Below are 14,326 nucleotides of genomic sequence, written 5' to 3' on the forward strand. Positions count from 1 at the left end.
CGATTGACTCGCATATACATCCGTTTGAGTCACTCTTTTGATGACTTGTGACTTGACCAAAAAGAGACGAGACCAGATTTGACCTGGATCTTGACATTTGTCTTCATTTGATGTATTCAGCTCAATGAAATGTATCTGTTAATGTGCATGCTGGGAATGTCAGTCATGATTGAAGGATTAGAAAAGCTGGGAACCACTGCTTTGTTTTTGTTGAGGTTTAATTGATGCTATCTGCCCTTAGCAATGGAGGTCATTTGGAATTGCGTGCAGAGATCCACATAAGTGTCAAAAGTGGGATGAATGTTTCCAGTTGACATTATTCATAGGATACTGATTCCAACCTTAATTGTGTTCAAACCTTTTCTATTTCTGCAGTTCAAGGTTCGCATTCTGTCCAAGTTGGCTGCCAAGTTAAACACTTACATGCCAGATAAAGTTCCCGAGGACACCAGCAGCATCCTGCGGTCGCCAATGCCCGGCACGGTGGTGGCAGTTACTGTTGAGCCTGGTGACCAGGTAAACCATGATCCATGGCGCTGTCTTGTAGGATGCTGCGTTGATGCCTTCTTTCTCTCATGCTCTTTGCCCTTTTCACGTGATGTTGCGTGTACTGTAGGTTGCAGAAGGCCAAGAGATTTGTGTTATTGAAGCCATGAAAATGCAGAACAGTATGACTGCTGTCAAACAAGCAAAGGTCAGTGTCACCACAATAGATGAAATCTCATTTCAAACAAGACTATTGTGCTCTTAGTGTGTTGTCGTCGTCCATCTTTGTTTCTTGCCAGGTTAAGCGTGTCCACTGTAAGCCAGGAGAGACGGTTGGTGAAGGAGATTTGCTTGTCGAGCTTGAATAATTCAAGGTATTCATGATCCGTCCCTCTTAAGTCATAGTGGATGATCAATACCAGAAAAAAACGGTTGATTTCTCCTGTCCCCAGCAGAGATTGGTGACCTCAACAGTGCCTGAGCGTGGTGGCGCTTTAGCGATCATATCAATCTTAGTCCTGCCCATCCTGTATTTCTTGTTTGCTTTCAAGCCACTTTTATTTGAACATGCTAATAAAATCATTTGAGCACACTGTTTGGCCTGTGTTGTTGCCCATGCCTCAAAAAGAGCATCTGCCAAATCGTTTGGAACCAATTGTATTTGACTTCCCAACATTATATACTTTTACCAACAAGTCTCACAGGTCACAAACATATCGTACGTCATTCAAGCATCACTGATGAGGTGGGAACAAAATCATTGACAACTAGTATGTTGGAGTAGAGCCCGCCCACTCACTCCATCCAGAGTTTAGGGTGGAGACAAATCAACAAGTGGCACGTGCTCACCTACCTTGCTATTCTTCCAACAGAGGTGGAGGAGACAGTTTAAGACTCAAAGCCTCTTGTGCCGGATGAGCTTGAATGAGTGTGCCTGCTCGATCACTGCTGTGGCGCTGAGAGAGCTCCGTCAGGATGGCCAACTGAAGAGGCAATTCATAAAGACAACAAAACACAGCCAGACGTCTATAAAGCGGAACACAAAGAGTAGGTGAGCTATTCAAAACAATGGCATGGTACTCCAGCGTGGTTACATCAAATGGCTTTTGCAGTCAGAGTGGTGGTGGTTGTTGATGATGCAATGGCGCCGTGCCAAATGACTTACCCTTGATGGTCCTTTGTATAAACAACGCAGCTGATCCCACGACTGCTCTTGTTGAAAATCCAGCGTAACCTCCTCCAAAACCTACATTGCCAAAGTTGTTTCATTTATTACAACCTAGGTATTCCTTTTGTCTCAAGATCCCTCCCTGTTAAATTCCGACCTTCTTTCGACGAGCTTCCTCGTGATGCAGGGATGAAAGTCGAGTCTGTGGAAAAGATATTCAGCAGAAGATTGCAGCAGAGCAGCACTGGGCCATGCTTTTGGGTGCATTTTTCATGGCACAGCCTCAAATACAGACCTGTGCAAGGGATGTACTCCGAACTCTCTTTGGTACACTATACTGTCCGCCTTTTCCTCGATGGATGGTGGAACACTTGTAGCAGCTCCACTGCTGCTGCTGCTGCTGCTGCTGCTCCTGCTGCTGCCGCCGCCGCTGCTGCTGCTGCTCTGAAGCACCTCCCAAGCCACAGTCCATAGTTTGCTGCTGCTGCATGCACTGAATGTGGTATAGGTGACCACAGCTGAGAAGACAGACAGATGCATTACTATTGAGAACGTCATTTCAGATTTACGCTTCACGTAGGATCACGGCACATTCGCTAGCCCCTCGGCTAGTTAGGTTAGGGTTAGCGTGTAAAATGGAGCTTTGGCTCTCCAGTGGCAACACTAATGTACCTATCTATGTCCGTATGTCATTTGACATTGGGCTACCTAAATAAAAGGATCTGCTCAGCTGGGTCCTGCCACCTCTTGTACTGTTGCAGGCAAATGTTGCAGTAGTCTTGTCTGGGGTGGAGTCCCTTTGTGACGGCCGTGCGCAGATGAGCCAAGGACCAGTGCAGGTCATGATTTAACAGACTCGTTGTTGTTTCAAATAAAGTCTGGAACACAAAACACCAATGAGGTATGTATAGGACAAAGCCTTGCCCTCCACGTGTCCACTTACCTGTTCATAGTTGAAGGTGTCAAGCATTCCAAGGATAAGGACTTGGATCTCTGCAAGTTGTCCTTTCTCATAAACGGGACTCTGTTAGACAAGAGCTTTGGTCAGATGGCAAGTGGCAGCACCAAGCCTCGAGTCCTTGTGCCAGCCACACTTTGTCTGCTCCCTCATGTTTGCCCTACCAGGGTCATTCTCATTCAGCTCCGCTTGCACATCGTGCGGCGTTCATATGAAGAATGAAATGGGATTGGAACTCCGACAGCTAGCAATGCTTCGATTGAAACATGACAAAGTCGGCTATTGTGGTCAAGGTACAAATGCACAAACCTGCAGTATCTGCTGGATGATAGCAGGCATTGAAACCAAGCTGCTCATACTGTTGAGAACGTTCATTGTCAGATCCTTTAAGACTGCAAAAGGCAAGCACAAAATGCTGCATTGACAAGAACCGATGTGGAGCCAAAGCCTTTCCAAATTCGCCGCTGTTCAGGAGAATGGCGAGCATACGTTTTGTAAAATAACGTCAGCCTGAAAAAAGATCCGTTTTGCCAAATGATGTCGGGCAGCGGTGCTTAACCATGCTTTGGTAATACCTAGAATTCTCCAGTATGTACGTATATACTTCCAGCATGTGGTCTTCACAGTACGCCTGCCCCTGTGACGTTTGAGTGTAGCTCACACGTTACGTACTGTGGGCCAAAGTAACGCAACAAAGTAGTGGATGAGTGAGCTGCTTTACCCTGTTTCTGGGGAGTCATCATTGTCTCCAATAATGAAAACCACAGCTCCTGAATGGAAGAAAAAAAGAGCAGTGAAACATAACAAGCAAGGCAAGCTCACTGCTCTCTGCAGCCCAAAGTGGTACTTGCGCTTTCTTGACAGTAAGAGAAATGACCTTGATTTGCGGCTGCTGGAGTTTCTTGGAGTTGCGCCGACCCAAAGCAACGATGGTATCGAGGGAATGTTCCACGCTCTTCAATACCACGGACTGGTTTTCTTTGTCGTCTTCCTTCGGCCCTCTGCTGGTGTCAGCGGTCAGTAGTGAAAGCTGCTCTTTGAACGCCTATCAAGGGAGAGTTGAGGCGGAGAATTGTTTTCACAATTTTGCTTCAATCGATGCTTTCCCACAGGAACTCAGTAAATGAACTTAACAGATTCCTATCACAAGTCTAAATGGACGACGTACCTCCAACAAAACTGCAAAGGCTCCATTGCAGTCTCCCTTCTTCTCAAGCAGATAGGCTGTGGCTTCGCTGTGACGGTACTTCTCCGTGATCTAAACAAAGAATGAGACAAGTCAATTGGAATCTCCCGCCTACACCTTTGCTCCGCGAATTTGGATGAGGACGAGATTTTCTCCCAATTGCAGGGAGAGCAAGGCCAACACAACATTTCACACCAATCAAGACAGATTGTCGTACTTGAATCGCTTCCTCCAATCTGTACTGCTGTGAGCTTTGAAGGAAAGCCAAGAGCTGTTGAGGGGCAAAGCGGCACAGTAAGTCCAGCAGACGCGTGTGAAGATCATGTTCCAGAGGAAGGCTGGTGCCTGGATAATGACGCTCCCTAAGAAAGACCAAACAAGTTGTCGGTGACACAAAACAAAGATGGCCGGGAAAGCTTTGTACGACAGCCAGCAAACCATGACTCCATGAATGAGGTCAAAAAGTTGAAAAGCAGCTTGCCATCCTGTAGGAAGAGACACACACACACACACACACAAAAGACTATTGTAAGCTTGACATCAGATGATTTGACCAACATGTACTGCACTCGGTCAAACCTAATTTCCACCATTTGACACTCTCTTGAAATGCTTTAAAAGACCACAAGTGAAGTCTTCTCAAAATGCTTCCTTCAATTGGTGTGTTCACTTTGCAAATATTGATTGGGTTGTTTGTGACTGATGCGGCAGACAAATGACAAAATCATTTGCGTGCACATACCGGAAGAGCGCAAAGAATTTGATCCACTTCTTCAGCAAAGTGACACACAACCAGGTCGGCGGATTTGCTCGTATCAAAGATGATCAGATCCTGTTAACATACGTGTGTACGTACATTGGTTAAAAAGAGCAAAGTTGGACAAAAGTAGCGCCATCATTTGCACGCACTCCACTTGAAAAATCAAAATGACGTGTGTACCGTGATAAGGTCAAACCAGGGCTATTTACACAGAGACAAAAAGTTGTTGTCGAACTTCTGTTTTTTGCCATTCCCTGATGTAAGAGCGAGCCTTCTGACCAATGGGACAGGCGCACGCGCACACGCGCAGGGTTGCACTTCTTCAGGTAGAGTCCAGTGATGTCAAAATGATTTGGGGTTTTTCCCATTGCATGATTGGCAATCATAGGTATTTTGAATCAACAAGGCACATTCGCTGACCTGAATGTGTCGGAGCGTTTTCTTCTTCATGGTCTCTTTCTCCTGGGATGTGTGGCTTGACATGGACATCAGTTGCTCCATATAGCTGAAGATCTCGCCCTTCATGTACGCAAAGACACACACACGTACGTTGGAAAGGGCTGGCTCTCCATCCATTCCAGCTATCTTTTCTGACCTTTCTCAGAGGGTCTTTTAGGTAGCAGTCAATGGTCTTGTCGTACATACGTTTCTTCTCGTAGAGAAATTCCAAAATTTGGTAGCTGGATTGGAAGGCACGCACAAAAACAATAGACTTGCAAACGGTTTCATTGACGCCAAAGTATTGGCCATAATATGTAACGTCTGCTTGCCGAGGAAAGCGTTTTGTCACACGAATGCTACGGTTTCATTGCAGTATTTAATGCCACTTGATTGTATTTGTTCTTTTTCCTCTAGCGTGCATTTCCTTCTGAGTATGGCTATGGTGATGCAAACGTAGTTTTGGTCAGCTACTCACAACGTGATAGTTGTACTAAGTTCATCTTGTTTTTTCTTTTTCAATTACTTCACTGGTTCTTCTATATCAAACAATTTGTTTTAGGTTCATTTACCTGACATGTTTCGGCGGATCCTTCCGCCTTCATCAGAGTGTCACTGATGTGATTGTGATCAGCTGATAAAGACGCGTCACAATCACATCAGTGACACTCTGATGAAGGTGGAAGGATCCGCCGAAACATGTCAGGTAAATGAACCTAAAACAAATTGTTTGATATAGAAGAACCAGTGAAGTACTCACAACGTGGCTCTCTGCGACAAAGTCAACAGCTTTTCTTCATCAAACTGGACCACTCCTCCAACCTGGAGCAGCTGCAGCAGAACCTTGAAAACAAGAAAAGAATCAAACATAGCAATATAGCAAAACAACGTTCCTTTCTTGTCTAGAAGCAAGGACTAGTCGGGAAAAAATGTAAAAAAAAAAAAAAAACTATTTTTGAGAATGATCATCGTGCAGACCCCAAAGGTCATCAAAACAAATCTAAAAATGTCATGTGTGATTTTCTTCACTTATTGATTGTCCTGTGCTAGTTGGCATCTTCTCTGCTTTAAAGCTGCAATTGGCAGGATACGTTCTAAGTTTGGAATGGCTGCAAAGTCATTCGTCAAGGGCTTTCTTCCTCAATGCGCGTCACATACGACAAATGTGGTCTTCTATTCAGTGTGACGTGAACCTAGGTCTGAAATATCTGTGAGCACACATTCTCGAGCGTTACGGTGAATATTTTCCATTCAATTCTTTGCTTGATTCAAACCTGCTGTCGTTCAGCGTGTCGAGAGACGTCGTCTGGTCTGCAGAGGAATTCCAACACCTAAAACCAATATCATAGAGAGCAATGACCAATGCAAATCTGGCTGGCTGGCTGGAGGCAAATCACGCGTGTTCAACTTAAGATCTCAAGTTATCCAACTGAAAGTGATAAATTCCTAACTTTTTTTTTTAACCAATTTTGGAACCACTGTTTGTATTTCTTTGCTCATTCGAAGAAATCGAGTGCTTTTGAACGAAACAGCTTACCTGATCAAATAATCTTCTGTTGACGAAAAGCGTGTTGTCCGGTTTGGACAGCTGCCGGGCCAAAAAGGCAAAAAGGCCGCCCACCTGGCACGGTGTAAAGTCTGGGTTGTCCACCATCACCTGGAGCACATTGGAGCAAAAGCATCAACATTCATGTCAAAGCAGACCAGCTTTGATTGATGAACAAAGGAGCTGTCATTTAATATTGAACATTTATTTGACTCTGCGTGAAATCTATAGCTGATACAATCGCCTTGCGTATCCACATGCCCGTTTTCGAACAAAAGAATCTTATGCTGCCCATACAAAGTGTGAAATAGATCCAAATTCACCCTCATTAAGATTGTTTTGATGTTTACTGAGAAAGTGATAAGATTGCGTTCGTCTCGAGAACCCTGTACACGCACGTATCATTTTACCTGAAGTAAAATGTCCACTATCCTCTGCTGGTACTCGATGGCTTGCTTGTCATTTTGAAAGTCTTCAAATGTCTAGAAAGAAGAAAGCAAGCGTTACTCCTCATCAGCGCCTCCAGATGAGAATTTCCTCCAGAGTTTCTGGCTTTGCCACGGCCACAGCTACGAACGGCTGTGGACACAGGAACGAGCTCCGCTCAAGGTCCCCCCCGACTCTCTTTAGTCTCTTCTGCCGGGGGGCCCGCTGGCTCGAGTAAATGAGCCCTAGTAAACGAGCTCTCGGACAAACACCAAAAAGCCATATTCGCCACGTAGCATTGAGGGAAAACTCACCCAAAAGCCCTATTCACCACACAGCATTGAGGGAAAACTCACCATGGCGAGCACATTAAGGAATTCTCGAGTGTCAAAGTGGAGGAGGGTACGAATAAGAGGGTAAGCATCAGATGAGGATGAGGACTCCCCTGTGTGGAGCACAATCAGGTACTCAAATACCTGACAAACACAGAGAGCTGCGTATTATATGCCACTTCCTCTTGACTACAAAATAAAAGTGCACATTTCATGGTCCGAGCACGGAGCACGGAGCACGGTGCGTGCCTCTCCATTGTTCAATGGGGCTGACGGTTTGATACCTGAATCTTGACCTGAACCACAAGATCCTCGGGGATGTTTCCCAGGGGATATGCTCTTCCTGCCAGACAACAACTTCACCCACAAAAAAAAAAAAAAAAACACACATGGATCCAGCTTCAAAATGGATTTTTACGTCACAAAAAGCCGCCATTCAACGACCCAATCTTGGCTTACCTGATGTACACCAAAAGTTTGTTTCCCATCACCACTTGTTCAGCTGTTCAAAATCAAGCCAAGTATTAGGACTATATCCGTCCTATACAAATGAGTTGCAGAAAGAAGCTGACCTGTTAAGCTCCTTCCCTCCCGAAGCGGTGGACCAATCACAGCAAAAAGTTTCTGAAACAAGAGGTCAGCATTTTGTGTTCCTCCTTTTCAGAACAGGAACGGAGGCGTTTCAATCTCTGGATACGACTACGAAAGATGACGTCGTTTGAAGGAACCGTCTTGTGTTGCTGAATGACCACAAATGTCCGCTTGATGCTTGATATACCCTAACCTGGCTCTCATTGCAAAAGCTGTACATGAAAGTCAGCCCAAGCAAAAGGAACTGTCCAAAAACAATCTGATAAAGGTCACCCACAAGCAAAATAAAAACCCGAACCCAAACATCAGATGCCGGCTTCGTAACGTTTGTATTCCAAAGCCACCCGACTACTTGACGACAAGAGTTTTCTTGAGTACCTCCATTGGTGTGATGTAGTCATTCATGCCACTGTTGAACACGTAGATCATAGCATCGTACAGTTGGTTTTCCCAACAGATTTGAACCACCTTGAACACACATTGAATTCCATTTGAGGGGAACGCAGCGACGACGACGACAATTGCACGCTCTTCCACACCTGCTGTATATCCAGGCTTGTGACGTCCAGACGGACGATGCATCTCTCCAAGTTGTCCATCAAAGCATTGCTGTGGTAATGGGCCAGGAGATCCTTCAGAATAGGCGTGGGGAGGTGACCGAGTCGCTCCGTAACCACATAGGACTCCAGCGATTCCAGGAAAACACCCTTGGCGACCACGTTCTCGGCGAGCCCGGCGTAAAGCTGCTCAAATAGTAGATCGCTAAAAGCAAAACACACATATTTACCGGACAGTCACAAGAGGGGTCCAAATGATTGACACGAAATAAATAGAGAAATAAGAACATTAAAGACGCACTTCCAATTGCCCACTTTCCCCCTACCCGGGTTCTCGACGGCACAAAGTGGGTGCCGCTTGAAATGCTGCTTTGAAATGATGGAAAATTGGAGCCGATCTGATTTTCATCAGGGCTGCATTTCCAGTCAATTTCCATCAAGTTCATTGACTGTGGATTTCTCTTCCACGACCACAGGGCTACCAACACTGTGTGTATTTTGCCAACATCTATCCTGACATTAGCGGTCGCGCTTGCAATGATGTACCGTATCCAAAATACTTACGGCCTTTGTAACAACAGGCAGAAATCGATCAGTATAGGAATCACATCCTGAACAGAAACAGACAAGAATTGACAGTCAACATGCACAATCAAAGTGTGGGAGCTACCCTATCAAAATGTCCCAAAGGCGTCACACGACATTTATCGGGGACAAAAAGCAGCCACCTAAGCGTAGCATTTGTTTTCAGGACGGCGTACGACTACAGTAGAGTCTGGAACGGGCTTACGTGAAAATGTTGCTCCATCACTTGGATTCTGCCTTGTTCGGGGCACTTGTTCATGGCGTGATCAGCAAAGAGCAGCAGTGTCTCCACCATCTCCGGCAACACACACAGTTACCATCCAACTGAAGTCCATAGCTGACACATCTGCAATGAGGCTTTTCTACGCATACCTTGTCACCGACAATCCCCTTTCTTTTCACAGGATCTCCACACAAGCCTGGAGGAAACACACGACACCGTTAACATGATCGTCATCCGTGTGAGCATTTTGCGACAAGACTTTCATTTGTTATCATGAGCACTCACCAATCACAGCCTTAGCTGTTCGCTCATGGAAGGACCAGGCCAGCGAGAGAGCTTCAACAAAATGTTCCTGCTTCAACAAACAGTCGATGCGCTGCATACGCGGAGAGAAAATCAAGTGAGAGAAGAACCACAGCGGACAACAAAGGGGAGAAGAAAGAAAAAAAATAATAATAATAAAAGTTACCTCTCTCCAGGTTCTGAGCGTCATGGAATGGGCTGACTGAAACAAAAGAGCAATGGGAAAGACTCAGCAGTCAACGTTAACGGTGACCTCATGGCTACCACCGCGTGATGGTGTCGATTTACAAATGCCGGCCGGGACTCCAAAAGAGTACGTACCTTGGTGCCCAAACAGACCATCTGTCCTGCATAGCTTGAAATGGACTGGTAGCAAGCCTTTTCTCCAACTAAAGCCTGGAATACAAAAGAAATGGGAGCCAAATGAATACATACATAGTAAATCCAATTCAAGGCAACCTCGCTATCAATCACTCATTGCAACTTTATGCCCTCGATTTGTCTCACCAAAGCCCGGGAAACATTTCCTCCTGTGGCCAGCGATTTGAAATGGCGGCTGTTGTATACCAGCTGCACCTGCTCCAAGTCCAAAATCTCCAAAATCTCCTGACTGGGACGGTCCACAACCTGGAGCTTCTCGTGGCTGTCGACCAGGACTAAAGTGCGACCGTTGATCCACTCAAAGTAAAATGGAGAGAGAGAGAGAGAGAAAGTCAATAAACGACACATACAGGAAAGGCACAAAAGTCAATAAATGATACATACAGGAAATGCACCTTGCTTTACAGCTCAGCAAGAGCTTTTAGAAAGCATCCATTGTACGGTGGGCGAGTCAAATAATTGAAAGGATCTGGTCCCTAGAGCCGTCCATGACATTTGTCATCTCGATCTTAATTGCCATTACATGTCACGAGTCAAGCATGATCAATACTATCTATCCATCTACTTTGAAAAGACCAACAATTGGCCGGGATTTGTGTTAGACCGAGGTTGCTACTTACATTCAAACTGATAATATCACAGCTGAGATGAATATGTCTCTGTTTGATGACATGGATGGCACCCATCTCCTCTCTTTTGATCTAGGAATGCATATCAAAACAAGGAGCACTGGCAAAGATGCTGCAATAACTGGACAAGTAAAAAATGAAGACACCCAGAAATATAGTCACGTCCAAAAATGAATACATGGTGAGGAGACTGTGGCTTGAGGGACTTGCGTACATACCATGAGAAAGTGGACGGTATCTCCTTTAGAAAAAGCTAAGAACGGGTGGACGGCCATTTGGACAGACACAAAGTGCCACGCAAGCTGCGGGACGCTGGATGGTTCCGACTAGACGCAAAGACAAGACAAACTCATTGCTATCGTGCTTCTTTTGCATACATGTGTACAATTACATGGGAGAATCTGACCTTGCTGTAGGGAAAGGTCATCCAAACTTTGAGGGAGGGCTTGAGTCCAATAACCAGAATCTGCAGGGAAAAAAAAGCACGCTGAAGCGGCTCGCTCGGTGTTTGAAATGACCACGAGGAGGGTTAGGCGCCGCGTACCTTTGTGAGGGAAGCCAAAGCCAACATAGAATAATGGCATATCGGGTGCTCGCTGAAGTCTGGATACGCGCGCAACGGTTCAATACAGCAAACTTCCCCTTTGGACCCACTGAAGAGACATCTCGAGTCACACGAACGCATGCCCATGACTCTCCTGGAAGCAAGGCAAATATTGTTTTCAGATCAAGCTTGCACATCTTGGCGATTAGGAAGCTTGCTTTCAAAATGCATTCTGGATTTAGCGACGTAATCCGAGGACCGTAATATTCAAGTCACATCACATGATACAAATGCTCTGATGTTGCTAGATGCGCTATAAAGTGCTTTGCCACAGCTGTGGTGAGAGCATGCCACCATTGCGTATCATGACTACGTAAACGGGTCAAAGACGTCCGTTGACCTGAAAGCCAGCTCAAAAACGGATCCACCGCTATCACTGCATACTGCCAGAGTTGGGTCATCGGTGAACTTGGAGCAAAAAGAAGGGAACACGTGATCAAAGCCAAAATAAGCCATCAACAATTGACATTGGCACGGAAATGATTGGCCGCTGCTTGCAACTACTGCTGACATGTTTGAACATTCCCTCTCGTGCAGACAAAACGGAGCGCATGGTTTTTCTCCACAGCCGCTTACCTTCACGTGAAGAATCGCTGTGCCCGGAGGGTGCGCGTCTGTGATAGTTCGAAGAAGTTTCCCGTTGGCCAGATCCCACATGGTCATCTTAGGAAGAAGAACACACAGAGCAATTATTAGCACGCTACAATGGTCAATCGTAACAACAACACCAACAACAAATGGTTTGGTTTTGTTCTTTTGTTGACTCCGAGCTTCAGGAAGGCTATTCCGACAGACAATGGCACCAGCTTACTAAATTGCGACTTAACCAAACGTACGCCTGCTAGCTTGTGATTTGACGAGCCCAAAAATGATTGGGATTGTACCTGTCCGTTGGCAAAGCCACAGAGAAGTCTTGAGCAATCGTTGTTGATGCTGAGGGCAGAGATTGCGCCAAACTCTGCACCCGTCGTTTTTGTTCCAAGACACAGTCTCAACGCTTGGTTGTTATCTGGAGACCAGAGTTCAAGCGGCGTCAAAGCCAAGCTCAGGAAATTCAAAATGACAAATCTGGATTTGCCTTACCAAAGACCAAAGCCAGACCGTGAGATGTTCCCACCACAATCACGCCGGCAAGCGTCTGAAGACGACAGACACCATACCGTACACAAAACGTCAAATCGATTCGTGAGCAAATCCTGCGAACAGACAACTAGGCAGCAAATTCACAAGTGTATTTCCCCTCAAATTCAACCATGTGGGTGGGATTCAGTTGCTCACGACGTGCACGCGTTCCCAAATGAGCTCCCCATACTCACTATCGCAGTTGGTAACCCAGCATCAACCTTGTCCTGAGGAAAGATACAAATGCTGTCTTTAGTCAAGCAGTTGTTCTGCGATGCATTTTGCAAAATGATCAACTCAAATCAAGTCAACACATTCCGTTGTTTCCCCAAAGCTCCAGCAACTAGTAGAAAACAGACACCGATGCACAACCGAGTAGGGTCGTCACCGAGATTTTCAAATCAATTTGTCAATGATTTCTATTCATCGATTCATTTTGATCATGAAAATCGTTGTCATGAATAATTGACAAGAGCAATTTTGAAAGCACGTCAACACTGACACGGCACAACCTGTACTCTCTTTCTCTTCGCTTCGATTGTCGATGATGAATGCGAGCGAGCGTGCCGAAATATTACCGCAGCGGAGACGATCTGCGCAGAAATGCCCTGAAGTACGCTGTGTCGTAGAACCGATCCATGAATGGCCGCTTTCCATTCCCCTGCCTTCTTCTTCCTTCAAGCCAGGCCATTTTAAGATTCACAAAACAGCGTTAACGCACACGCGTCTGGAAAAAATGGCGCGCCACATTTTTCGATGGAGCACATTTAGATCTTTTTGATGTACAATACAGTATGTGCAGTTGTGATACTTTCATTTATTCTGTATGCACTGTGTATAAAAGTACATACTGCAAGCAACTTCAAAACATGCAAGTGTGTCTTTTGTGTGTGTGTGTGTGTGTGTGGTGTGTGTGTGTGTGTGTGTGTGTGTGTGTGTGTGTGTGTGTGTGTGTGTGTGTGTGTGTGTGTGTGTGTGTGTGTGTGTGTGTGTGTGTGTGTGTGTGTGCGCGCGCGCCCGTGTGAGTGTGCGTGCGTAATTCGTGCCGTTTGAAGTGAGCCGGGTCCCCACTGTCAGAGCTGGCAAGAGAAGCAGTATCGCAGGAATGAGCATCAATATTTTCAGTATTCAGCACACACGTATCTTCCAGCACAAATGGCTCCTCCTCATCCTCCAGCTGCAATGCCATAGGGGGGTGGGGGGATGGGAGTACACGGTTTCTATTTTGCCTTTACTGACATGAGTGACAAATGTTTTTGATTCAACATAATCAATCTACTTTGTCTTGGTGAAAGAGGTGAGAAGATTGGCATCTCTTTATGATCATAACAACAAGACTGAAATGAAAAGTAATACTTCACCTCATTGAGGATGCTCTCCAAGGTGGGAGGTGTGTCTACTTGGGGAATGTCGAATTCCTTATCATCAATCTCAAGAGAAAGAAACAGTAATGAGAGAGGCACTGTTAGATATCACTCGCCAACTGAAATGTGTTGAGCCTTTGTGTATGATGTAATCACCCTCCTGTACGTATTGTTTGGTTCTCAGTCATTCGCCAAACGTGCTATTTTCACCATGTTTTGCGATTTATTGTCACTACGGACAATTAAATGGGTATCAAAATGTTGAATACACAAGAGACAGTTGTGCTAAATGTTGTGCAACTCAACTCATTTGATTAAACACGTCCATCATAAGAGAGCAGAAAAACAACGTTTTCCCACATTCTCTGTGTGTGTGTGTGTGTGTGTAGCTACACTGAAATATTTGTTTGCCTTACCACTCCCTCATCCATTGGATCAAGCGGCGAGGATGAAGAGAGTAAAGCGCCAGCGTCCAAAGATTCCGACATGTTGAAATGGGGTCAGTTGCTGCACACTTTTCATTTTCCACGAATATGCTTCCTCGTCTCTTCTGGTCTATGAATTGGACCGGCGGTTGACAAAAAAAAAAAAAAAACATTCAGGTGCACTAGCGCCACCTAACGGACAGGAGTTTCAATCCCTCGAGAAACAGGAACGAAGGAAGTTT

At 45.4% G+C, this 14,326-nt stretch overlaps 2 protein-coding genes and 1 long non-coding RNA gene across 6 annotated transcripts in view; 2 read left to right on the top strand and 1 right to left on the bottom strand.

Moving 5' to 3' along the window:
• Positions 1–1,080, top strand: part of pcca (propionyl-CoA carboxylase subunit alpha) — a 6,565-nt gene extending 5,485 nt beyond the window's left edge. For 2 of the 3 annotated variants that reach the window (XM_037270853.1, XM_037270855.1), the window contains exons 19-22: positions 376–516; positions 617–694; positions 786–860; positions 942–1,079. In XM_037270853.1, coding sequence (XP_037126748.1) covers positions 376–516; positions 617–694; positions 786–854 — 288 coding nt within the window. In that variant the 3' untranslated portion in view covers positions 855–860; positions 942–1,079. Of the gene's footprint in view, positions 1–375; positions 517–616; positions 695–785; positions 861–938 lie in introns of all 3 variants that reach the window. The other variant, XM_037270854.1, reaches the window with a different exon arrangement.
• Positions 91–14,235, bottom strand: vps8 (VPS8 subunit of CORVET complex). 2 transcript variants are annotated; one of them, XM_037270850.1, is made up of 46 exons: positions 14,076–14,234; positions 13,657–13,725; positions 13,342–13,472; positions 12,874–12,970; positions 12,490–12,522; positions 12,257–12,311; positions 12,058–12,182; positions 11,750–11,836; positions 11,514–11,581; positions 11,114–11,267; positions 10,976–11,035; positions 10,788–10,895; positions 10,561–10,641; positions 10,067–10,237; positions 9,881–9,955; positions 9,726–9,761; positions 9,542–9,632; positions 9,406–9,452; positions 9,239–9,328; positions 9,013–9,059; positions 8,431–8,653; positions 8,270–8,359; positions 7,873–7,924; positions 7,760–7,802; positions 7,585–7,657; positions 7,325–7,444; positions 6,953–7,024; positions 6,534–6,653; positions 6,271–6,327; positions 5,757–5,839; positions 5,154–5,238; positions 4,979–5,077; positions 4,541–4,630; positions 4,237–4,283; positions 4,016–4,160; positions 3,781–3,870; positions 3,490–3,657; positions 3,334–3,382; positions 2,922–3,004; positions 2,598–2,678; positions 2,363–2,532; positions 1,950–2,172; positions 1,812–1,856; positions 1,652–1,732; positions 1,340–1,469; positions 91–610 (listed from the first exon to the last, which is right to left on the bottom strand). In XM_037270850.1, the coding sequence occupies exons 1-45, from the start codon at positions 14,145–14,147 to the stop codon at positions 1,344–1,346; spliced, it is 4,212 nt and encodes a 1,403-aa protein (XP_037126745.1). In that variant the 5' UTR covers positions 14,148–14,234; the 3' UTR covers positions 91–610; positions 1,340–1,343. The 2 variants fall into 2 exon arrangements, with proteins under 2 accessions (XP_037126745.1, XP_037126744.1); XM_037270849.1 differs by having other exon boundaries at positions 11,514–11,836; positions 14,076–14,235.
• Positions 13,132–13,437, top strand: LOC119134312. The gene is made up of 2 exons (XR_005100300.1): positions 13,132–13,202; positions 13,322–13,437. It is a non-coding gene; the product is annotated as an uncharacterized LOC119134312 (long non-coding RNA).
• Positions 14,236–14,326: the final 91 nt, after the last annotated feature.

The sequence above is a fragment of the Syngnathus acus genome, chromosome 15 (assembly GCF_901709675.1).
Source record: "Syngnathus acus chromosome 15, fSynAcu1.2, whole genome shotgun sequence".
Classification (NCBI taxonomy): Eukaryota; Metazoa; Chordata; class Actinopteri; order Syngnathiformes; family Syngnathidae; genus Syngnathus; species Syngnathus acus.